Source organism: Hypomesus nipponensis, chromosome 15 (genome assembly GCF_054491055.1).
Source record: "Hypomesus nipponensis isolate SF chromosome 15, ASM5449105v1, whole genome shotgun sequence".
Taxonomy (NCBI): Eukaryota; Metazoa; Chordata; class Actinopteri; order Osmeriformes; family Osmeridae; genus Hypomesus; species Hypomesus nipponensis.
The window spans coordinates 19,222,501-19,245,849 of NC_140375.1; the positions used below are offsets into that span (position 1 = coordinate 19,222,501).

Genomic DNA, 23,349 nt, shown 5'->3' on the forward strand with positions numbered 1-23,349 from the left:
TTTTCTTAATTGCTTGATTGTTAGATTTTGGTTTTGGTTCATACTTTTTAGTGGGATTTCTTCATATAGGCTTTCAAAGTGGTTTTTCCAGATTTCCCCATTTTGGATAGGTGGTACCACTTCTCTTGAGGTGTTCATGTTATTCCACCTTTCCCAGAATTGGTTTTGGTCAATTGACTGTTCTATATCATTAAGTGTTTTATACATGTGGTTGAGCTTTTTCTTTTTAATAGTTTGTTTATATTGTTTGAGGATTTCGCAGTACCTCAGGCGTAGGACATGGTCCTCTGGCCGGAGGTGTTTCAAGTTTGAGTATTTTCTCAGTTCCTTTCTCTTTTTTTTGCACTCATTATCAAACCATTTCTCTTTTTTAATTTTGTGAGGTTTAATATTTACTTTCTGTAGGCCAGCTTCTTTTGCAGCATTATGAAAGATATGGTTTATATCTCTCACGGCCATCTCAACACCCTCTTGATCAGCATCATATTGATTTTGGTCACAGAAGCATTTAATTTTGTTGGTAATTTTTGTTAAATTTAAAGCTAATGTAAATTTGTTGGCACTGTCTGTGTCCCATCTGTAGGGCTGGATAAGTTTGTACAGTTTAGAGGGATCAGTCATTGTGCTATTATTGCAATTTGGCTTTTTCAGGAACACATTGATTTGATTGTGGTCTGAGAGTGGGCTTTGCTGCCTTACAGTGAATGCATTGAAGCAGGAAGGGTCTATGTCTGTGGCAGCATAGTCTACTACGCTGCTTCCTAGTGTTGAGGAGTATGTGTACCTCCCTAAGGAGTCCCCTCTGATTCTGCCATTTAGGAAGAACAGGCTTGAGGTGCGACAAAGATGTATTAATTCCCTCCCGCTATTATTTACTACTCCATCTAGACTATTCCTCTGAGTTATACTTGGTGTCATGTATAGAGGACTCAGGCCAAACACATGGTTGTTGCCCTGTGGGTCTATATGGTCAGGTTCGGTTCCTGTCCTTGCATTCAGGTCTCCGCACAGCAGCACATTTCCCTGGGACTGGAAATGACTAATTTCTGTGAGGAGGATGTTAAAGATATCCTCATTGTAGTAGGGGGATTCTGCGGGGGGATATAAATTGCACAGAGGTATATATCTTTTTCTATGCTGCTAAGTTTTTGTAGTTTTAGCCAAACGTGTGACTTCCCTTGTTTGACGACAGCAATGTGGTTGGCCAGGTTCCCTTTGTACCATACCAGAATTCCACCAGAGTTTCTACCCCGGTGGACAGTGCTCAGTTTCAATGAGGGTACTGAGACTTCATAATATCCATATGGACAGTAGGTTTCTACGTCTGCATTGCACCATGTTTCTGTTAGGATAAGGATGTCAACATTTTCAATAGATTTGAGGAATTCAGCATCTGTACTCTTCACACCTAATGCTGAAGAATAAAGGCCCTGAATGTTCCAACAGCTTATGTGAAGTGAACTCATTAAATTAGCAAAAAGAACCTTCTTTCTCTCTCTCTCTCTCTCTCTCTCTCTCTCTCTCTCTCTCTCTCTCTCTCTCTCTCTCTCTCTCTCTCATACACACACTCTCGCTCTCTCTCTCAAACACACAGTCTCTCTCTCTCTCATACACACACACACACACCATCTCTATCTCTCAAGCAAACATATACATCACTGCAAAACTGTGACCAGTGAGTCCTTCTGCACTGCTGATGCAAGCATGTCTGCATTCTTCTGATGAAGTGAGAGAGACAAGACTGTCACTGTTCATGTCTTCTGATGAAGTGAGAGACAGGGCTGTCCCTGTTCATGTCTTCTGATGAAGTGAAGGAGACAGGGCTGTCCCTGTGTCTAAATCTGACATGAATGAAGAAGCTATCTTTGACGGAACTGTGATCTTGTCCTTGTGGTCCTTCACTTGACAGTAAACTTTATGACTCATAAATCCTGGAGTATAACAATGTTTAAAGGATGTTATGGGAGGTGTTATTATATCTTACAATGTTTCATACATAAGTTTATACTAAAATGTATCTCTAAACAAATTTGTTTTATTACTTTTTTAATGTAATGTTTTAAATGAATAAAAGCAGTAGTTGTACAGAACTCTTTATTGACTTAACAGGAAGATATTAATATGATGGTAAAGCTTTGATTTGAAACGGGAAGATTCAACACCAGTCCATCCCTCTATCCATCCATCCCTCCATCCCTCCATCCCTCCATCCCTCCATCCCTCCATCCCTCCATCCATCCATCCCTCCATCCCTCCATCCATCCATCCCTCCATCCATTACTCAGTGGTGACCTGGCTGGATCTCTGTATGCTGAGCAGAGGTACTTTGGCCCTGCAGTGGTAGTCTCCAGGGAGGGTGGGGACAAAGATGCTGCTTTCCGTGGTGGCAGGCCTCATGATGGCGCCGTTCCAGTAGAAGAAGTAGACCAGGGGGGGGGCGGGCGGGTGGGCGTGGTACTCCACTTGGCAGACCAGCTGCATTTTGCGTGGAGGAAACTCAGGATTGTTGGTGTTCACCAGTAGATTTGGTTCTGTTAGGATCTCTAGGAGGGAGCAAAATACACAGTATTACTAATAAATACTACTAATGCCTCACTGTTTCTCAGCCCTCAGTCCATATCACCAACTGTCACTTAATGCAACACCAAAGGAGTATCAACACTAATACTAGTAGTACTACTAGCCTCTTACTGTTAACAATAACCAGTCACTGTCTCTCCCTGTGGGCTGTGATCTCCGCGTGCCTCTAGGAGGGCTCTGGTCTCCCTCCCTCTGGGAGGGCTGTGGTCTCTCCCTCCCTCTAGGAGGGCTGTGGTCTCTCCCTCCCTCTAGGAGGACTGTGGTCTCTCCCTCGGGGAGGGCTGTGGTCTCTCCCTCGGGGAGGGCTGTGGTCTCTCCCTCCCTCTAGGAGGGCTGTGGTCTTGCCCTCCCTCTAGGAGGGCTCTGGTCTCTCCCTCCCTCTAGGAGGGCTGTGGTCTCTCCCTCCCTCTAGGAGGGCTGTGGTCTCGCCCTCCCTCTAGGAGGGCTGTGGTCTCTCCCTCTAGGAGGGCTGTGGTCTCGCCCTCCCTCTAGGGGGGCTGTGGTTTCCACGGACCGGTAGAGTGGTGTCAAGCTCTCTCACCTCGTACTGTCATCCTGATGGGCTCTGACTGGGCTGCTCTGGTGCGCCCCCTGGTGTCCCAGGTGGCCCTGCAACTGTAGGACCCTGTGTCTTGCAGGGTGAGGTTGCTGATGCTCAGCGCAGCGGCGCTCGGACCTTCCTTCCTCAGAACCTTCTGGCCATCCCGGTACAGGATCACCTGCCTAGGCACCTTGTTTCCACGGAGACGACAGTTCACCTCCAGGTCGTCCCCGACGAGCAGTAATGGGGGCGGAGACTCCAGGATGGCCCATCCACCTGGGAGGAGAGGGGAGGATTCAGAGGTCAGGGGTCAGGGGTCGGATCTGGCCAACAGCTGGTTCTGGGAACTGACTTGGCGACATAGCTGGAGTTCCCCTTTAGTGTTCTCCTGGTTTCAGTCACCGTGGAAACGCTCCCTCCACCTGCTACTTCCATTACAATGTTCATTCCAGTGTGAAGTCCATTCAATGTGTGTCTGTTGGTGTCTGTTTGGGCAGTGTGAACCGGCCTCGATAACTCGAGGGATCGAGGAAACAGCAGGGATGTGAATCAGCAGGAATGTGAATCATCAGGGATGTGAATCAGCAGGGATGTGAATCAGCAGAAATGTGAATCAGCAGGGATGTGAATCAGCAGGAATGTGAATCATCAGGGATGTGAATCAGCAGGGATGTGAATCAGCAGAAATGTGAATCAGCAGGGATGTGAATCAGCAGAAATGTGAATCAGCAGGGATGTGAATCAGCAGGGATGTGAATCTCAGAGGAATGAGATAGCTCACCGTCCACGTCTATTTGGAAAGGCTGGCTGAGGTTGGTGTACAAGGTAGTGCTGGGGGTCTTCCTGAAGCCCTGGCAGAGATAGGGTCCACTCTGGTCCAAGCTGGCCTGCCACAGGGTGAGCTCCTGGGCCTCATACAGCAGCTCGGGGCCCCTGAACCACTGCATGTCCTGGTAGAAGTCCTGGTCCACAACACACCTCAGGACGACCTTCTCCCCCGAGAAGACACGGTGAGCCCCCGTCACAAGCTGAACCACGGCCAGAGGAGCTGGGGAGATAGCAGCCAGGCACACGCTACATGAAGGTGACATTAACCACCATGTAGCTACATGAAGGTGACATTAACCACCATGTAGCTACATGAAGGTGACATTAACCACCATGTAGCTACATGAAGGTGACATTAACCACCATGTAGCTACATGAAGGTGACATTAACCACCATGTAGCTACATGAAGGTGACATTAACCACCATGTAGCTACATGAAGGTGACATTAACCACCATGTAGCTACATGAAGGTGACATTAACCACCATGTAGCTACATGAAGGTGACATTAACCACCATGTAGCTACATGAAGGTGACATTAACCACCATGTAGCTACATGAAGGTGACATTAACCACCATGAAGCTACATGGTTAATGTACTGTGTGTGGGTGTGTGTGGGAGGGGGGGGGGTCACGTACCTGAATGCACCTCCCAGAGTGGTAGAGCAGGGGGGGGGGTTACGTACCTGAATGCACCTCCCAGAGTGGTAGAGCAGGGGGGGGGGGGGTTACGTACCTGAATGCACCTCCCAGAGTGGTAGAGCAGCAACGACTGCAAGGAGGAACATGATAAACACATCATAACCTTACTCCAACAGAGAGGACACATGATCTGAATGTAAATAAGACCTGTGAAACGTTACAGAGATGAAACTCACAGAAGATTAGGAGCAGCTTCATCCTGGCCTCAGTCTGTCTCTCACGGTGAACACTGAGCATCTGAACCTCTGGAGGGAACCAAGAACGTCCCTGAACATGTCTGTTCACAGTGTAAACAGGAAACCTCCTGTGTCTGAAACCCATCTGTTTCCTCTTCCCAGGCCCACTTCCTGAAAACACAAACTCCTTTACCAGGACTTGAGCCAACTTCCACATTTTGAATCCTGAGAAAAAATATATTTTTTAAATCTCTCTCCTTGAAATAGATGTCACTGCAAAACTGTGACCACCAAGTCCTTGTGTAGCACCAGTAAATGTTATGACTCAGTAATCATGGAGTGGAACAATGTTTAAAGTATATTATTGGAGTCTCATATTTCATGTTTCAAACGTAAAAGTATACTAAGGTGGAAAGGATCTCTACACCATTAAATGGTTTTAAGATATTTTTCTGTGATGATTTTCTGTGATGATTTTCCGTGATGAAGTTTAAAAAAACAAACATATTTACATTCTTTTCTTTATTGATATTACAAGAGCATATAAAAACTTCACCACACATGAGAATATTCGATGAATAAGCTGCAAAAGAGTCGATATGATGTGTTACAACATTTGGAAACAACTCATCATTTGAATAATGTTATTGTCTATTTCTGTCTGTCTGCTTATCTGTCTGTCTGCTTATCTGTGTCTGCTTATCTGTCTGTCTGCTTATCTGTCTGTCTGCTTATCTGTGTGTCTGCTTATCTGTCTGTCTGCTTATCTGTGTCTGCTTATCTGTCTGTCTGCTTATCTGTCTGTCTGCTTATCTGTCTGTCTGCTTATCTGTCTGTCTGCTTATCTGTCTGTCTGCTTATCTGTGTGTCTTGTCTGTTCTTCTGTCCATCAACCAATGATCATTGGTGTTGGGTTTAGGGTGTCTGTTACTTTCATGACTCAGTGGTGACCTGGCTGGATCTCTGTATGCTGAGCAGAGGTACTTTGGCCCTGCAGTGGTAGTCTCCAGGGAGGGTGGGGACAAAGATGCTGCTTTCCGTGGTGGCAGGCCTCATGATGGCGCCGTTCCAGTAGAAGAAGTAGACCAGGGGGGGGGCGGGCGGGTGGGCGTGGTACTCCACTTGGCAGACCAGCTGCATCTTGCGTGGAGGAAACTCAGGACTGTTGGGGTTCACCAGTAGATTTGGTTCTGTTAGGATCTCTAGGAGGGAGCAAAATACGCAGTATTACTGTAACACTAATACATAGTATTACTGTAACACTAATAAATACTACAGATGCCTCACTGTTTCTCAACCCTAAACAATCTACGGCAACACGAGAGACTTGTCCGTCTCTTACCCAGCACGGTGATCTTGGTGGGGGGAGACTTCACCATGTTGTCCCCCAGCCTGGCCTCACAGCGGTAGGATCCTCCCTCAGAGAGGCCCACCTTGCCCAGCCTCAGGGGGCCCCCGGGCTGCCTCATGACCTCCACGTCCCCCCGGTACAGGACCACCTCTGTCGGGACAGGGTTTCCACGGAGACGGCAGGTGAGGCTCACGTCGTCTCCCACCAGCACCTGCTTGTCTGGGTGCTGCAGGATGGCCGACCCCTCTGAAGAGCGAGAGATGCAGAGAGACGCTGGGGAGACTGTGTCTGGGTCGTGGTTCATATTACTGTTCTCTTTAATGCTACTGTGGAAACACTTCAACCTGCCCTCCCTCCTCCTCCTCCTCCACCTCCAGGAAACCCAGGAGACGACCTCTACAGAAGCCTTTCTCAACCCTGGTCCTTAGGGAACCTGCATGTTGTACATGTCTTCCTCTTCAAACAGACCTCATTCTTCTTCATAACAACCATTCATTAGAATCAGGTGTGTTGGAGCAGGTAACATCTAGAACCTGCAGGGTCCTTGAGGACCAGGCTGGGGAAAAGCTCCACAGTATGAGGCTAGGATCGATACATACTCAAACATGGGAAAGAGAACCAGGGGAGAGAGCTCACCAACCACCTCGATCACAAAGGGCTTGCTGGCGTTGGCATAGATGGTGCCCTTGACCGTTTTCCAGTAGCCCTGGCATGAGTAGTGCCCGCTCTCTGTTATGGTCACCTCCTGGGTGTTGAACACCACCTCCCAGTTCTTGACCCACTGGAAGTTTAGGTAGGAGGCGTCGTCCACAAGGCAGCGCAGAACCACCTGCTCCCCAGAGAAGACCTGCGGGCTCCCAGACATGATCTGCACCACGGAGGGCAAGGCTGCGGAGACAAACAACCCTGACAAACGGAATCTATCACCAGCTCATAGGAGTGGGGGGGGTTACGTACCTGAATGCACCTCCCAGAGTGGTAGAGCAGCAACGACTGCAAGGAGGAACATGATAAACACATCATAACCTTACTCCTTACCTTAGGACACATGATCTGAATGTAAATAAGACCTGTGAAACGTTACAGAGATGAAACTCACAGAAGATTAGGAGCAGCTTCATCCTGGCCTCAGTCTGTCTCTCACGGTGAACACTGCCTCCTCGTCTTCTTATACTCTGCAGGTGAAACGTCTTTCAAACTGGAAACACTCAAAAACAGGATGTGTCCTGATTCCGACCTGATATTGTGCTCTTTTTCCTATTCCTGGCAGCGCCGCCCTCGAGGGACAACGGCTTCCTTCTCAACTTCTGCTAACTTGCAGAAATCCTAAACACAGTAAAGTGCTGACTGGAGAGATGCAGAGCCCCCTCTTGGGCTGCCAGGTGCCGTTTTCCAAACGTGGCTTGTTTTTCTTTCTGGAAGATATATATTTTGTGCTTTATTATACAGTTTGTAAGTGAAGTGTGACAGGAAAGACTGGGGCAGAGGGATGGGGAGACATGCAGCACAGGGCCAGATCAGACCCAGGCCTCTGTTGGGGGGGCTCTGTTGGGGGGGCTCTGTTGTTAGGGGCTCTGTTGTTAGGGGCTCTGTTGGGGGGGGCTCTGTTGGGGGGGCTCTGTTGGGGGGCCTCTGTTGTTAGGGCTCTGTTGTTAGGGCTCTGTTGGGGGGGGCTCTGTTGTTAGGGCTCTGTTGTTAGGGGCTCTGTTGGGAGGGGCTCTGTTGTTAGGGCTCTGTTGTTAGGGGCTCTGTTGGGAGGGGCTCTGTTGGGGGGGCTCTGTTGTTAGGGGCTCTGTTGTTAGGGCTCTGTTGTTAGGGGCTCTGTTTGGGGGGCTCTGTTGGGGGGGCTCTGTTGGGGGGGCTCTGTTGGGGGGGCTCTGTTGTTAGGGGCTCTGTTGTTAGGGCTCTGTTGTTAGGGCTCTGTTGTTAGGGGCTCTGTTGTTAGGGGCTCTGTTGGGAGGGCTCTGTTGTTAGGGGCTCTGTTGAGGGGGGCTCTGTTGGGGGGGCTCTGTTGGGGGGGCTCTGCCTATATGGTACGCACACTTATGAGGTGAACTACTGGGGAACCTTGTTTGATATTAAGTTCTGCAGAAACAGCGTGTTAATGTGGGAACACTTCAGGAAATCATAACGTGTTTGATCAGTGGACGCCCAAGACAGGGGGATCTGAACCTGCAATCTCTCCATCTGCAGTCAAAACCCTCTAACCACTGAGCTTTCCCTATCACCCAAGGTTTAGGACTTCCAGAACTATGCAGATGCCATCCCCATGGTTACCGTGTGTAAGGATGAAATCTCTTAACAGGTAGACCAGACAGAGGCACAACGATTAGAAAAGGATTGGCTTAATTTATAATATACATGAGCTGGACAGTACAGATATAGTAACCACCAAAACATGTCCTTAAACAGTACATATTCTATGACTTAATGCACAGGGAAAACAACACACAAGTGATGTGGTCATCACTCATCGTTTGTACTATTTTCTGCATGTTGCTCTTTCCAAAGGTGAAAGTAGCACATTCCTCTATCTATATGTGTACTGTCAGAGGCTTCCTGCGTGACCTCTTGACCACAGCAAGAGACGACCTCACATATGTAGAGAAAATCTGCATATCAGTTCCCTCCTTTTTCTATATCTGTACATTGATTTGATTTGCAACATGTGAAATCTCTATCCAACAGTCTGATAAGCCTGCGCCCTACACCGGGCTGGACCATCTCCATGGGTACCGTGCTGGACCAGGAGCTGGAAGGAGAATGCAGGACGATGTTGGGTCTGGTTTGGGACTGTTTAATGCTCACAAACCTCTGGAATCCATTAACAACTTGTCAATAAGTTACATTTACACAGCATCAAGTTTCTTACTCTTTCAACATGAAATAACCCAAGCTATGAGGTCATCCTCTGCCTAAAGACACCTGATCATTGTATAATGTGGTACCCGATTATTGTTGTTTTTGTCAGAATGAGGTTGAGCCAGCACGTGTGTTGGTATGAGACCCAGGGGGGACCTCAGTCTTCATCTCTGAACTCAGAACACCTTCATGATGTGATTTATTGCTGCTTGTCCTGTTCTGCTGTTGAAGGGCTTGATGTTCTGTTACTGACACATTACAACACTGTGCAGGCCACACACACACTCCACACACACACACTCAATTTGTTAGAACACTAATAAAACAGTCAACTTTAAAGTTAGGAAAATCTCAAAGTGCTGGTTACCATTCAAAGCTTTAGGTAGTAACATTATTTAACTGAACCCGTGGGAGCGTACTAGAGGGTATATTTAATACAAACAAACATTCAGATTCATAAGAAATGGAGGTCAAAGTTAGCAGAGGTCCATCCTTCCCAGCCCAGACAGTCTCCAGGTGCATCAAGAGGTCCCAGCCCAGACAGTCTCCAGGTGGATTAGGAGGTCCCAGCCCAGCCCAGACAGTCTCCAGGTGGATTAGGAGGTCCCAGCCCAGCCCAGACAGTCTCCAGGTGGATTAGGAGGTCCCAGCCCAGACAGTCTCCAGGTGGATTAGGAGGTCCCAGCCCAGCCCAGACAGTCTCCAGGTGGATTAGGAGGTCCCAGCCCAGCCCAGACAGTCTCCAGGTGGATTAGGAGGTCCCAGCCCAGACAGTCTCCAGGTGCATCAGGAGGTCGAAACACAATAAAGCCCAAACGTCGGAATGCCCTGCCTTCATCTTGTCGGCTGTGTCATGTGACAGAGGAAGGCTCACGTGTTGAATGTTTGCACATGTACACTCCAAACAAAAACTCTACTCACAGGTTTATGCTGCGGCCAAATGTTATAAATATCAGGACATGCGCGTGCAACTTGGGGTAACTGGGAGGGGGGGTGCTAAAGGGGGTTATAATGTTTCTCTAAGGGGGTGGGGGGGTTGTGTGGCTAGAGGGAGGGGGGTTCTGTGTGCACAGAGAGGATTCAGTCTCTAAGGGCTCTGGAGGGGGCCGTTCAAACACTCAGGGCACTGGAGGTCAGAGGTCAGCCTGCAAACACTTGAGGCAAGAGGGGCGGGGGCAGGAGGTCCCCCTCCACATTATCAGAGTCGATGGCTGAGGAGGAGGAGGGGGGGGGGGTGGAGGAGGGAGGGGGGGCGGAGGAGGGGGGAGGGAGGGAGGAGGGGGGAGGGAAGGGGGAGGAGTCCAGCCTCTCCAGGGTTCCCTGCACTGTGTGCTCCACGGCGTCAGTCCAGTCAATCAGATCGCTCTCCAGGCGTCGCGCCTCCTCCATCACACGCTCCTGCCTAACCCCCAGCCCCGACAGCAGGTCCAGACGCTCCCGCACCTGGCTGAGGGAGGAGGCGGGGGGGGCGGGGGGGCGCTGGGGGGAGGCCTGGCCTGACATGTACAGGTCAAACTCCTCAGGGCTCAGGTTCAGAGACTGAGCATCGAGCTTCTCTATGAAGGCCACCGCACAGCACTGTTGAGGAGAGGGAGGGAGGGAGGGAGGGAGGGAGGGACGGGAGGGGGGGAGAAGAGAAGAGGAGGGGAGGGGAGAGAGAGAGGGGACAAAAAAGTATAAATGGTGTGAGATGAATGTGTGTTGGTCCAATCCTCTATGTGCTTTCCAGCTAGCTCAGTCTCACCAGGTTAGTGCAGTAGTATATCTAACCAGTCTCACCAGGTTAGTGCAGTAGTATATCTAACCAGTCTCACCAGGTTAGTAAAGTAGTATCCGTCCTCGCCGGTCATCAGTCTGCTTGGGTTGCAGTAGCGGGTGACGTACTGGATGTTGGACTGCAGACGCGGGGGGTTGGCCTTCAGCACCACGTAGATGAGTGTGGGCAGGAAGTCGTCTGCTGAGGCTGCCTCCTTCTTGGTGGTCTTGATGGCGCTGAAGATGTGTTTGCTGCAGCGCGTGATGCAGCTCAGCTTGTCCCGGGGAACGCGCCTCGAGTCCATCTCGATCATGTCTGGCAAGGCAAGCAGGAAGGTTACACCCTCCAGAACACGCCACTTCAACCATGATGCAGTTAGCTTAGCCAGGCTAGCACAGCCTTTAGCTTTGCCAGACTAGCCCAGTCATTAGCTTAGCCAGGCTAGCACAGCCTTTAGCTTAGCCAGGTTACGTTAGCAGTTGGCTTATCCAACCCAGAAGTGCTCCTGTGTTAGCTTAGCCCAGAACTAGGTAAATGTTGAATGTGTATCTGTCCTGTTTACTGGTGATGTGGCAGCATGTCACCTGTGATGGCTTTGACCATGTTGTCAGACACCTCCGGGATGTCCTCGTCCACTGGGACACACAGCATGTCCAGGGTCACCCAGTGCAGGGCTCTGACACAGGGAGGACCACACCACACGTCATCACTAAACAACCATCACTAGTACTGGAATGACCCTCCCTGCACTGCGTGTGTATGCGTCTGTGTGTGTGTGACGGTGTGTGTGTGACTGTGTGTGTGAGACTGTGTGTGTGAGACTGTGTGTGCTCCCACCTGATCCTCTTCTGGGTGTCCAGGTCTTTCTTCTCGTCGTCGGTGTTCTCAGGACAGAAGACTTCCTCGTAGAGACGTGTCATCATGTAGCGCTCCACTTCATCCATCACACACTCCACCCGCTCTGACGAGCCTGCAGCACAACACACGTCAGCTCTCACACACACACGCACACACACACACACACACACTCACACTCTCTCCAGAAGCTTGGAGTCAGAACATCTCTCCCCCTCTCCAGCTATCACAATCACACATGGTGAAGAGAAGGGGACTCTAAACAGGGGGCTCTAGGACCTGGGAAGCTACCTTTGAAGTGGGTGTGCAGACGATCAGAGAGGCTCTGGTAGAAGTCCTGGACACACTCCGACAGCTCCTCAGCTCCCAGGTCCTAAGGACCCACGGTTAGGGTTAGTCTCACCACACATATATACACACACACACACAGACTCTCTCTCTCTCTCTCTTACACACACTCACACACTAATTCAGTCACTCACACAGTGACTGACCCTCTTGTAGGCCATGCCCCCCCCCCCCCTCGGTGACTGACCCTCTTGTAGGCCATGCCCCCCTCGGTGACTGACCCTCTTGTAGGCCATGGTCTCAGTGAAGGACCTGCACTGTTTGAAGATCTCCCTGCCAGGTTTCAGAGTCTTCAGGAAGTCGATGAAGTGTCTGGTGGCGTGGTCCGTATCCAGGCGTGGCTGGTGGCCAGGGGAGGGGCTGGCACCGGATTGGACCTCCCCTGACCCTGGCTCTGGAAGGTCAAAGGTCACACAGAGGTCAGAGGGTCAGAGAGAGAAGCTGGTTTGAATCCCCCTTTCGTCACCGTGGATTCCAAACCCTCTCTTAACAAAAACATGTTGTTTCTTGGTGTGACAGTATTAGCTCATATTCTCCCTACCCTTGGTCTTCTTCTGAGGTGTTTTAGCTGAGGAAGTGAAGAACTTGGTGACAGTGTTGACCTTGCTTGACCTCTCCTTGGTCTTCCTCTCCTGGAACCTGCTGAAGGGGGTGCTTCCGCCGGCCGGTTGAGACAGCGCCCCCTGCTGGCTGCTGGCGTACGCCGTCTCCTCCTCCCTCTGCAGCCTGGAGGAGGAGCATGTTGCTGTCACAACTAGGTAACACACACACACAAATACACATACAGAGGTTCACACAAATACACACACACACACACACAAAGACACACACATTCACATGCAGAGATAAACACATCCATGTACAGAGAGCAGAAACAAGATCAACACACACACACACACACACCGTTCAGCCAGTGCCCAGTCCTCCTGGATCTGGGTCTGCCTGGACTGCTGATACTCTTCCCTCCAACACTTGGAGCACAGCCCATGCCAAGCCGTGTTGCCGTAGAAACCACATCCCTTACTGCACAGCAGGTCTGACTGGTCCACGTGGATGGCTCTGCGTTCCGCCCGTGTGCTCATCTCCCCTGGCGTCAGGCCACTCGGCTGGGAATGCTGTTGACCACACGGTGAAGACATATTATGGGATGTGGGGACAGGGGTGGTTGTAGCTCAGGTGTAAGAGGAAGACCAAGAAGTCGCAGGCTCGAATCCCCCCGCAGGTCACTTTGATACGATAGTATTGTTATACAGACGATCTGATGTCTGGAGTGGAACAGTTATAATGATGGCCGCCATGATTGTAACCGTAGATTCTTATACAAGCGTCTTGTCATAGGGACAGACTGACACAGATCTAAATATGGAATCTAACTACATCAGCAAGGTGAATTATCTGTCCAGGAACATTGGCAGGGGGAGGCACGTGATCTGTGAGATATTGATTTGTCGCAGAAGATGAGCAGCGTCTCTCCACTTCTCAGTGACAAACTATCACACTAAAGCCTTCATTCTAATCTACCAAATACAACCATCCAGGGTACTGCAAACCTAGCCAACGCTAGCAGAAGAATAGCCCGAAAGGCTTCCAAGCTTGCTAAGCACTATGTAACCCTCAACTAAACATGGCTTCTCAGACAACTACTAGTGACAGTAGTAGTGTAGCTAGCTGTGTAAATAAGCTAACTGTACACAAGTTTGTTACACACATCTAGTTAGATATAACTGGCTAATACATTACACTAGCATATTATCTCACGTTAGAAACATGATTAGATGACACTTGTCTGGTGACAAGGCCTAATACTCTATTTACCTAGCCAGCTAACGTTATCTGGTTTAGCTAAGTACTGTCGATCAGGCTAACGTCACGGCGTACAGGCTCAACACGTCGCCAAATATGACAAACATCGCGTTAAAACTCTGCTTACCTTTCACAAACAAGCTAAAGCTTGCGAAGATGTTTTGTATTTGCGTTGTATGATTTCCTCTCACACACCGTCATTGGAAAGCTAACCTGCTAGCTAGGTCGTCCAGCCAGCCTGTCAGTGAGTTTGTTGACGTAGTTGGCTGGTGTGAAACTTACTTCCGTGTTGTTATCTGTGAATTGAAGAGCGCCTTCTACCGCCCCACTGACGCTACTACACCCCAACTAAACAGCCATCAACGCCAAGTTAAAAATACGAATAATGATGAGTTGATCCATCTCAAAGAAGCATTACAGAAAGCAGTAATTTATTTATTAATAACTTTATGATCACAACATTAAATGATTAACAAGTAGAACTGAATATTTTAATTGTAGAACAGGTTTTGTGGTTTTCATGTAAACTAAATAGGATCTGATTCAACCCAACATTAGCCTTTAATTTAAATATTTAAATATAGGCTACAACAAAAATCTTATTTCTAGCAAACTCTTTAACATGTGTCGCGAAGTGCTGTTCAATTCCTATATAGTCTACCACTTTAAACTGTTGCAGCCTCTTGGGGGCCGTAAGTTCATAACCTCTCGCTCCCCAGTCGGGTGATTGACTGTGGCAGACTGAGTGTATGTTCAAGTGTAAAGATGCTGTAAAGCAAATTCCATGATTTTCTTCTCAGTACATTATATCGGCTACGTGTGAAATGAGTTCCTGAAAGCATGTGCTTCTCTCAAACGTGACTTCCAAGTGCGTGCCTACTCATCCTGATGTTGTGATTGGTTGAAAGCATATCAACTATCATGTCCTATGTATGCCCTGCATCAAAAAGCATTCTTAAAAATAGCGAAAGTATATTCGGGAGTAGCTACTCATGTTTTCAAAATAGGCGCTTTCCTGTTTGTTTTTCACATCTTCTTCCTGTTAAAAGACAGTCCGTCTGTCCAATTAGGAGGGCCCGTCCTCTGCTAGATAGCCTATGCCCTTCTTTTTCCGGTAGAAGTTAATGCCTTTGTGTTTTATGATTTGTTGAAGTGTTTTCATATTTCTGTTGTGTTTTCATATTTGCCGTCGTGTTTTCCTATTTGCTGTCGTGTTTTCCTATTTGGCGCAACTTAGGTTGTGCCTTTAGAGAGAATACATTGGGGTAAATTGTGCCATTGATTATTGAAGTAAAACAGTATTCATCTCATCATTTAAAGTAATTGCGCCACATGAGCACATCAAAGACTTGGCAAGTCCAATTCTTTTATATCCTGGCCTTATTTCTTTTCCATCCATCTTTTTCTTCTCCGTTTATCGTTTTAATGACATCTGCATATGTTAATCTGCCTCCCCACCTGACGAATGGACTTCCCCTTCTCCACCTCTTCCACTGCTTTGTCCATGTCCTCTAGAGGAGTGGAAGCCCTGCCTGTCTTCCTCTTATAACTCCGCGGCTTGGTGGTCTATTTCTATTTTCTGTCTAAAATTAAGAATGTCACATTAGTTTTAGTGATTAAATGTAAGAATACAATGTATAATCACAATAAAATAATGTTTTAAATATTCATAAGTGGCACAACTCACCCCAGGCCCCCTTTGCACAAATCACCTCATTGCAAAAAATGCATCATCCAGCAGTTATGAGCTAAAATCATGCTAGCTATATAGACTCATTGTGTAGCTTACCAAAGCACTAAAACATGTGTGAAATGTTTTCAAACTGGTCTATAACTGTTCAGACACAACAATCAAAAAACCGTGATCATTGAAAATGTACTTTGGAAGACAAAAAAACGTTTTTTGAACTTGGATGTGTTTACCTCTCATGTAATGAGGCTCTGTTCTTTGCAGAATGAGTAAAATGACTGTCTGAATCAAAAAAATGTGTGGTCACATGACCAATATCTTCTATGGTTCCCTAGAAAAAGGGTGTGGCACCATAGACGGCACAACTTCCCCGCTGGCACAAATCACCCCACTCTCTCTACGTTTTATTCATTTTGCTGCTTTTATGAAAATCGACGTGCATATAGGCTTGGCTTAAGTGCAGCATAATAGAAGACTAGATGTGCACAAGAAGTAGCCTATACAATATATATAGCAGATGGCTGAAGATTTAATCATCTGGATGAATGGCAGGTAAGCCTCGAGTGTGTGTACATTCAAAATTATGCTAAAAAGTATTTTGAATTCCATAAAAGTCAAATGGTAGGCCTATTTTGTTCATCGGGAACCAATTGGGTCAAATTGTTAATGGTGGTCTAAGAAGCTATTTATAAAGTATGTAATCGTAAAGTATCCCACATCTTTAAAAGTTGTATAGAAAAAAAGCATCGATCTATACATAAGTTATATTTTATCAGGATTATTCTTAGCATTTCAAAATTGGCTACTTTTACTTCCGCAGACTACTAAGATTCTATTTAGTATGAACATTTGTATGAACTTTTCCAGCGGGGCTCAGCAGGGTTCGAACCAGTGTCATAGAACAAGTGATAGATTTAATCAGAAGTCTCCTAGACGACGTTCAGGAGGCCAGGGTGTTGAACCAGCTAGGGAGAATTTGGGAGGTACTGGAAGAAAATGGTCTAAAGCGGGACCAGGCGCGCTGACATACTCTGGTGCGCTGAAAAAAGAAAACGTTGCCAGCAACAAAATGATAATTTTACAAAGAAGAGATGAACTCCTGCACACTGAACTGGGTGCCTCAAGTCTCACCAGAGTTATCCGACGGCCTACAGTTGAAGCACTGCAATGTTGCTGTTGACCATTATCCTACAACTTAACATTATCTCAACTTGTGTTTTCAAAATGTGTGTTATTAAAACCTGTTTTATTAAAACGTAATTTTGCTTTTGTTTGTAGCTTGACTTGAGCAGCATTCTACAAGTTTGACCTCCACCATTTCTCCCAAACTGTAGCTCTGAAGTCTGAAATCAGACTTGGCAATTCCACCACAACTTCCATCGGTGTTATGAAAACACTGACAGTCAGGGACACTGACTGTCTCCCCACCTTCAAGAAAAGGCTCAAGACGCACTTGTTCCGGGAGTAGCCTACAACGGCACTTTGGAATGCTTGATTGGTCCTGATGTTAGTTTCCTCCAGGATCACAATGACTTATTGAGAGACTTGTTGCTCTTGTAGGTTAGTTGTAACGAAGTTAACTCTTGAACTCTTGTACTCGCTGTGAAATATTTTACTGTTGATTGTTCCTCTACAGGTACAATCTTGCACTTTTTGGGGTTCATGTTGTTTTAATTTAATTGTATAACTTAATTTAATTGTATAATTTAATTGTATAACTGCATGCTCTTATGGGTCTTCCCTTAGCACTTGTTTAGTTTTTCACAATGTAGCTATGCTTTATGTTTTGGCTGCTTGCAATGTTTGGAACTACCTCGTTGTTATGATCAGTGACCTATATATGCCCTTTTGTAAAGCTCTCTCTTGGAAGTCGCTTTGGATAAAAGCGTATGCCAAATGCATAAATGTAAATGAGAAACGCAGTAGGCTATCCACCAGGCTTCTGAGAGCATTCTAATACAGTCTCCAAGCGCAGATATGACACGTAGGATACAAAACTTCTGTTCGATAGAATCATGAGTAGGCTACACTGCCATCCCCGGAGACTAATACAACTAAGAACGCGAGTAGGCTATGTATAATAATAACAATATAAACAAATATCCGTTAGCTTATATGAAGAACTGCAAGTATGTGTTTTACTCAACTCTGAATACAGCGTATGGTTTGGTCTACAGTTCTCTATGAAATATTTATGTAGCCTATTTGAAATGGTCTTGTTGCACTGCGCCTTATCCGAAGCGTGGATATTTTGGCGCGTGCCATTGTGGTAAAGTTGGTTTTAAGTTAGAAAATTGAACAGTAATTCGGACAACATGTCTCGTTTATATTGTCGACTATTTCCTGCTCTCACCCGGTAGGCTACTTAGAGACGCAACAGTAGCCTACAGTCACCGGGGTATACATCTACAGACCGTTCCTTAACTCAGAACACTGAAATAAGAGTCGAACTTCTCACTTCTGATTCTTGATTTACTGCCCCACTTTCTAAATGTACTCGTATTGGCTGTCACCTCGGATGAAATCGTTTGCCGAAATACTAAAATGTAGGCTTAACTAAATGTAAAAATGTTGCATTTTGAGTGTAAACATTTTATGACACACCTTGTCAAAGAGTCCAAAGATTACATTCCATAAAATACCTCTCGCTAATTGACCAATCCAATGTGTGATATAGGAAGTCAGACAGGATCCATATGAAGGAAGAATCGTAAGAAGACATTTGTGAAATTTGCATAACAACCTACGTGGTAAAACAGGATTATCTAGAAAATGGCAGGTAAGCCTGTATTTTGTACATTTCGAAGTAGCCAATGCTATGATCTGAACCATGGAACAACAATTAGTTGGGCATCAAAAACGTAGCCTTCGTTATTCGGTGGGTTAGCCTACATAAGATCTACGTAATGACTTCAGAGAACAGCTTATGGCCAAGACTATATTGACAATAGAAAAGGAAATGTGTAAAAAAAATGGTATCGTATAAAAAAGAGCATCGATATACAATTTGAACGAATAATTATCATTTGCATGTCCAAAAAAGTAGGCTACCTACTTCCGTATCGAGATTATATATTTATTATATAAACATCGTCTTTTCCAGCGGAGCTTAGCACGGTTCGAACCAGGTTCATAGAAAAAGTGTCCAAGGCTTTAATCAGAAGTCTCCTGGATGACCTTCTGGAGGCCCGGGTGTTGAACCAGGGAGAATCTGAGGAGATACTTGAAGAAAATTGTGGAAGACGGGACCAGGCGCGCTGCCTTATCGACACAGTCAGGAAAAAGGGAGATCATGCCAGCAAACAAATGATAGATTTTATATATGGTAGAGATAAACTCCTGCACGCTGAACTGGGTTTGTCTCAAGGCCAACCAGGTGAGTTAAGCAAACTTCCAAACGCAATACGCATATTTCATCGAATATTATATTCCCATTCCCGAAATTCTGTCTGAAACATAAAAAAACGAACACACACATTTTTCTCATTCATTCCGTTTTAAATAAATCTTTACATTTGGTATGTTGTGTGGAAACACAAAACTTTGTGTTTCCCACTCAGCGCCCCAGCCCCATTCTCAGCCCCAGCCTCAGCCCCAGCCCCATTCTCAGCCCCAGCCCCATTCTCAGCCCCAGCCCCAGCCCCAGCATCAGGCTCGCCCAGTGTCATCTGTACTAATACCCAGCTTGGAGAAGTTCAAAGCTGACATACTTCTGAGCAAAGAGGTTGGAACATGACTCGCAAGTATCCTAGATTACTGGGTTAAACATCTTGTCTAAATAAATGCCGTATCTTTTCAAGTAGACACATCTCTTCAGTTAGGAGATTTTGTGTAACTGTTACGTATGGTTACACAAAACTTACTTTGCAGACCTTTAAACTACAAATCAGACTTGTAGAAATACTGTTCGAAATGTGTTGTATTTACCTTATCTACTACCTTTTAACCTTTTACCAATGGTCAGTGTAGTTTTAAACGGAATATGTAATAATAATTTCTACAATGTCGTCGGTCACATCAGTGGTCCGTCATCTGAAAGCGTTGCTGTGTTCTGTCAGATCTACCATAAGGACCCGCGTGACAGCACTCGCCTGGCTCTGCTCATCACCAACATAGAGTTTGCAGATGAGGACCTGCTGAGGAGCGGTGCTGAGAGGGATGAGGAGAACATGGAGGTTCTGCTCCAAGGGCTGGGCTACCAGGTGGTCAAGCTCAGGAACCTCTCAGGCCAGGTACTGTGGAGTTCAAACAGTTAAAAAGGTTGATGACGAAACGATTCAAATGCACCAGGACCATATCATCTCCATATGACTTATTTTTTTGCATTTTGTTATATTCAATTGAAATTAGAGCTTGAAATTAGCTGACGGGAGGACAGGAAGTGGGAAGGGTTTGACACAGGAAGTGGGAAGGGTTTGACACAGGAAGTGGGAAGGGTTTGACACAGGAAGTGGAAAGGGTTTGACACAGGAAGTGGGAAGGGTTTGACACAAGAAGTGGGAAGGGTTTGACACAGGAAGTGGGAGGTGGAGTTGTAAGTCAGAGAAATGTGGATGGAGAATCCCCCAGGCTGTGTAGTGAGCTCCAGGCTGTGTAGTGAGCTCCAGGCTGTGTAGTGAGCTCCAGGCTGTGTAGTGAGCTCCAGGCTGTGTAGTGAGCTCCAGGCTGTGTAGTGAGCTCCAGGCTGTGTAGTGAGCTCCAGGCTGTGTAGTGAGCTCCAGGCTGTGTAGTGAGCTCCAGGCTGTGTAGTGAGCTCCAGGCTGTGTAGTGAGCTCCAGGCTGTGTAGTGAGCTCCAGGGTGTGTAGTGAGCTCCAGGCTGTGTAGTGAGCTCCAGGCTGTGTAGTGAGCTCCAGGCTGTGTAGTGAGCTCCAGGCTGTGTAGTGAGCTCCAAGGTGTGTAGTGAGCTCCAAGGTGTGTAGTGAGCTCCAGGCTGTGTAGTGAGCTCCAGGCTGTGTAGTGAGCTCCAGGCTGTGTAGTGAGCTCCAGGCTGTGTAGTGAGCTCCAGGCTGTGTAGTGAGCTCCAGGCTGTGTAGTGAGCTCCAGGCTGTGTAGTGAGCTCCAGGCTGTGTAGTGAGCTCCAGGCTGTGTAGTGAGCTCCAGGCTGTGTAGTGAGCTCCAGGCTGTGTAGTGAGCTCCAGGCTGTGTAGTGAGCTCCAGGCTGTGTGCTCCCCACAGCAAATGGACGATGCGGTCAGGGAGTTCTCCCAGCGCAGAGAGCACACCACAGCAGACAGCACCTTTGTGGTCATCATGTCCCACGGGACGTTGGGGCAGATCCTGGGGGTCAACCATGACAAACATACGGCTCAACCAGACGTGTTCCCTGTCGACAACATTTTCAAACACCTGAACACGAAGCACTGCAAAGATCTGCGGAACAAACCCAAGGTCATCATCATCCAGGCCTGTCGAGGAGGTTGGTGTCGCCTCGTCTCACCCTACACCGCTGTCACTTTTCACAAGCTTTCATCCTAAGCAACATATGAATATTACATGTAGAAAGCACAGTAGAAAATCAAGGATCTGAAGTGCGTAGTTCTAACAGTATTTTAGTGATCAGTTAAGGAAAGGTCTGTCTTCCCTCTTGCCTTGGCTGTGTTTATTTGCATTACTTGAACTAGAAACCCAAGATGTGTAATTGGTACGTTAGTTTGGTCATTCCTCAACACAAACTCTCAACTCTCCTGTGTAGAAACAGCGCAATCACTGTGATTGTAAAGTATACTGATCTACATGGCCACAGTAGCACGATGGCTTGACTTATCTTGTCCCTTTAAAACAGCCCATTCTGAAGATTTGTTTTTTACAATCATCTAGAGAAAGAGGGCTCTGTGCTGGTCTCAGACACAGTGCCTGTGTCTGTTCATGACCTGGAGGAGGACTCTATTAAGGAACACAAAGAAAAGGATTTCATCTCCATCTTGTCCAGCACCCCAGGTCCACACCTCCTCCTTCCTGTGTCTTGTTCCTCTCTACAGACTATGTAACTAGTAATGCCTTTAGCGTTCTGCAGGCAGGAGGTAAGTCTGTCTGCTCTGTCTTCTGTGCTCCTTAGATACCGTGTCCTTCAGACACAAGGAAAACGGCTCCTTAATGATCCAGTACATCATGGAGACTTTCAACACATACGCCTGTGATGAACACATCTCTGAACTGTTCACCAGGGTAAGTATCGTGGTGGAATTTCTAGGAATCAATTGTCTATGACACGCAAATATTACACAATACACACAACACATCTGCAGATCGGATCAAACTCAGGAGCGTTTTAAGCGCTGATCTCTGCATTTGATTCCGTACTGAAACAAGCACCCGTTTTCACTGACTGGAAAGACAAACACCAAACGTCTGGTTTCAGGAAATGAGAGGAAATTCAGACAGCTAGTGACTCACAGGAAACTGATCCTGTCCACACAGAATATCAAATAGCATCTTCTCCTAGTCTAACACCTCCTCCATAGCATCTTCTCCTAGTCTAACACCTTCTCCATAGCATCTTCTCCTAGTCTAACACCTCCTCCATAGCATCTTTTCCTAGTCTAACACCTCCTCCATGGGACGTCTGCTTTGACAGTCTTGACCCTACACGGACACCTGGGCTTTCCAGTGTGAGGCATGAGAGTGAGCTCAGGGAACTGTGTCAACAGGGGCCTGGATTGTTCTTATCTAGATTGTTGTTATCTCTCCACCCCCAGAGTGGTTGGAGTGGAGACTGGATAGAGATCGACTTCAGGAATCTATGTTCTTAGTACTTATATATTGTTATGCTAGGTTGCTTGCGTTGTCTTGTCACAAGAATGTCAGTGCCCAGTCTGACCTTGTGTTGTTCTGTGTACCTGACAATAAAACTTGAAACTTGAAAAGAATGAGTTCCCCTCAGTACGGTTCTGTAGTTACCCTTTTGTGATGCGACTGTTACCAATATACTAACATTTAATACCATTTAATTATACAGCAGTTCCTGTGACCACAGTGTTCTTACTAGGGGTGTTGCTGTGAACTTTCATGTAAAGTGTTGCAATGTAGCTACATTGATGTTAATGTACCTTCGTGTAAAGCACTGTCCAGATCTGTTTTAATGAACAAGTAACATCGGTGGCAGTTTTACATCTAACCTAATGTCTTCCTGTTTTAATCCTGAAGGTTATGAGACGATTTGAAGCAAAAGAACACGGTAAATGTCAGATGCCCTCCATCGATAGATGTACTCTGGTGAAGGAATTCTACCTGTTCCCGGGCCTCTGACAGCACATCACAGTCACAGGGGGATTTGAGCCTGTGACCTCTTGATCTGCATTCCAATGTTTTAAAACTCAGTTATAATCTCACAATGACACGTATATACTCTTAATGCAGCACATGTACAACAATGGGATTTTCCTTTATTATGGAACAAGACATTTACTAATTTGTACATTTACATTACTTTACTCATGCAAGGTGATCATGGGCAAAATGTGCTTTCTTCTTTAATTCATGCTTTTATGCTCTTTAGTATCCAGCATTCTATGCTTCAGACCAGATGAAGCCAGCATGTTGTGCTTTGTAAGACATATCATGTTGAACAGAATGTCACATGACCTTTTCTATCAAAGTTTCTCAGCCTTACCATACCTCATGGGAATGTGGTCAGTTTTATAATGAATCTGGTAATGACCTGGTAAAAGGGATGTATCATATTTTTGAACATAGTGTGTACTGTATATGCAGACATGTGTTTTACATCATCTTTATTTTACACTCTTATCAAGCTGAGCTGAAAGTGAAACTGAACTCCAAAATAAATACATTCTGTCAAACCTCTCTGGTAAAACTCACCAATTATTGTCCTGATTCCAACAGATTTGTGCAA

At 46.6% G+C, this 23,349-nt stretch overlaps 4 protein-coding genes across 6 annotated transcripts; 1 reads left to right on the plus strand and 3 right to left on the minus strand.

Moving 5' to 3' along the window:
- Window positions 1-2,077: 2,077 nt before the first annotated feature.
- Window positions 2,078-4,916, minus strand: LOC146257993 (low affinity immunoglobulin gamma Fc region receptor III-A-like). Its single transcript, XM_084674593.1, has 5 exons — window positions 4,832-4,916; window positions 4,690-4,725; window positions 3,903-4,169; window positions 3,122-3,397; window positions 2,078-2,543 (listed from the first exon to the last, which is right to left on the minus strand). Exons 1-5 carry the CDS (start codon window positions 4,890-4,892, stop codon window positions 2,278-2,280), a joined length of 906 nt encoding a protein of 301 aa, XP_084530719.1. The 5' UTR covers window positions 4,893-4,916; the 3' UTR covers window positions 2,078-2,277.
- Window positions 4,917-5,338: 422 nt separating this feature from the next.
- Window positions 5,339-7,431, minus strand: LOC146257994 (high affinity immunoglobulin epsilon receptor subunit alpha-like). Its single transcript, XM_084674502.1, has 5 exons — window positions 7,282-7,431; window positions 7,140-7,175; window positions 6,819-7,070; window positions 6,174-6,428; window positions 5,339-6,033 (listed from the first exon to the last, which is right to left on the minus strand). Exons 1-5 carry the CDS (start codon window positions 7,301-7,303, stop codon window positions 5,765-5,767), a joined length of 834 nt encoding a protein of 277 aa, XP_084530628.1. The 5' UTR covers window positions 7,304-7,431; the 3' UTR covers window positions 5,339-5,764.
- A 1,532-nt stretch (window positions 7,432-8,963) lies between these two features.
- Window positions 8,964-14,070, minus strand: rabgef1l (RAB guanine nucleotide exchange factor (GEF) 1, like). 2 transcript variants are annotated; one of them, XM_084675017.1, is made up of 9 exons: window positions 13,934-14,070; window positions 12,907-13,118; window positions 12,545-12,729; window positions 12,225-12,397; window positions 11,947-12,028; window positions 11,638-11,770; window positions 11,385-11,476; window positions 10,859-11,115; window positions 8,964-10,622 (listed from the first exon to the last, which is right to left on the minus strand). In XM_084675017.1, exons 2-9 carry the CDS (start codon window positions 13,083-13,085, stop codon window positions 10,185-10,187), a joined length of 1,539 nt encoding a protein of 512 aa, XP_084531143.1. In that variant the 5' UTR covers window positions 13,086-13,118; window positions 13,934-14,070; the 3' UTR covers window positions 8,964-10,184. The 2 variants fall into 2 exon arrangements, with proteins under 2 accessions (XP_084531143.1, XP_084531144.1); XM_084675018.1 differs by lacking the exon at window positions 13,934-14,070 and having other exon boundaries at window positions 12,545-12,757; window positions 12,907-13,114.
- Window positions 14,071-15,862: 1,792 nt separating this feature from the next.
- On the plus strand, window positions 15,863-23,318 carry caspa (caspase a). 2 transcript variants are annotated; one of them, XM_084673752.1, is made up of 10 exons: window positions 15,863-16,048; window positions 16,775-18,042; window positions 18,174-18,275; window positions 18,600-18,872; window positions 19,057-19,220; window positions 19,555-19,728; window positions 20,673-20,913; window positions 21,315-21,434; window positions 21,553-21,662; window positions 22,641-23,318. In XM_084673752.1, exons 3-10 carry the CDS (start codon window positions 18,269-18,271, stop codon window positions 22,740-22,742), a joined length of 1,191 nt encoding a protein of 396 aa, XP_084529878.1. In that variant the 5' UTR covers window positions 15,863-16,048; window positions 16,775-18,042; window positions 18,174-18,268; the 3' UTR covers window positions 22,743-23,318. The 2 variants fall into 2 exon arrangements, with proteins under 2 accessions (XP_084529878.1, XP_084529879.1); XM_084673753.1 differs by having other exon boundaries at window positions 16,831-18,042.
- The last annotated feature ends 31 nt before the right edge of the window (window positions 23,319-23,349 follow it).

Bases quoted from the DNA above. Each gene is read 5' to 3' on its own strand.
- LOC146257994 (XM_084674502.1), bottom strand. From the start codon at position 7,303: ATGAAGCTGCTCCTAATCTTCT. The intron at 7,071-7,139 runs GTACGTAACCCC...TTGTCTCCGCAG, and splicing joins ACTCTGGGAGGTGCATTCAG to CCTTGCCCTCCGTGGTGCAG. The intron at 6,429-6,818 runs GTGAGCTCTCTC...CTCGCTCTTCAG, and splicing joins CTTTGTGATCGAGGTGGTTG to AGGGGTCGGCCATCCTGCAG.
- LOC146257993 (XM_084674593.1), bottom strand. From the start codon at position 4,892: ATGCTCAGTGTTCACCGTGAGAGACAGACTGAGGCCAGGATGAAGCTG. The intron at 4,170-4,689 runs GTACGTAACCCC...CTATCTCCCCAG, and splicing joins ACTCTGGGAGGTGCATTCAG to CTCCTCTGGCCGTGGTTCAG. The intron at 2,544-3,121 runs GTGAGAGAGCTT...GCTCCCTCCTAG, and splicing joins CATCAGGATGACAGTACGAG to AGATCCTAACAGAACCAAAT.
- caspa (XM_084673752.1), top strand. The intron at 19,729-20,672 runs GTACTGTGGAGT...TGCTCCCCACAG, and splicing joins TCAGGAACCTCTCAGGCCAG to CAAATGGACGATGCGGTCAG. The intron at 21,435-21,552 runs GTCCACACCTCC...TGTGCTCCTTAG, and splicing joins CATCTTGTCCAGCACCCCAG to ATACCGTGTCCTTCAGACAC.
- rabgef1l (XM_084675017.1), bottom strand. From the start codon at position 13,085: ATGAGCACACGGGCGGAACGCAGAGCCATCCACGTGGACCAGTCAGAC. The intron at 11,477-11,637 runs GTGGGAGCACAC...TCCCTGTGTCAG, and splicing joins GACACCCAGAAGAGGATCAG to AGCCCTGCACTGGGTGACCC. The intron at 11,116-11,384 runs GTGACATGCTGC...TTGCCTTGCCAG, and splicing joins CATGGTCAAAGCCATCACAG to ACATGATCGAGATGGACTCG.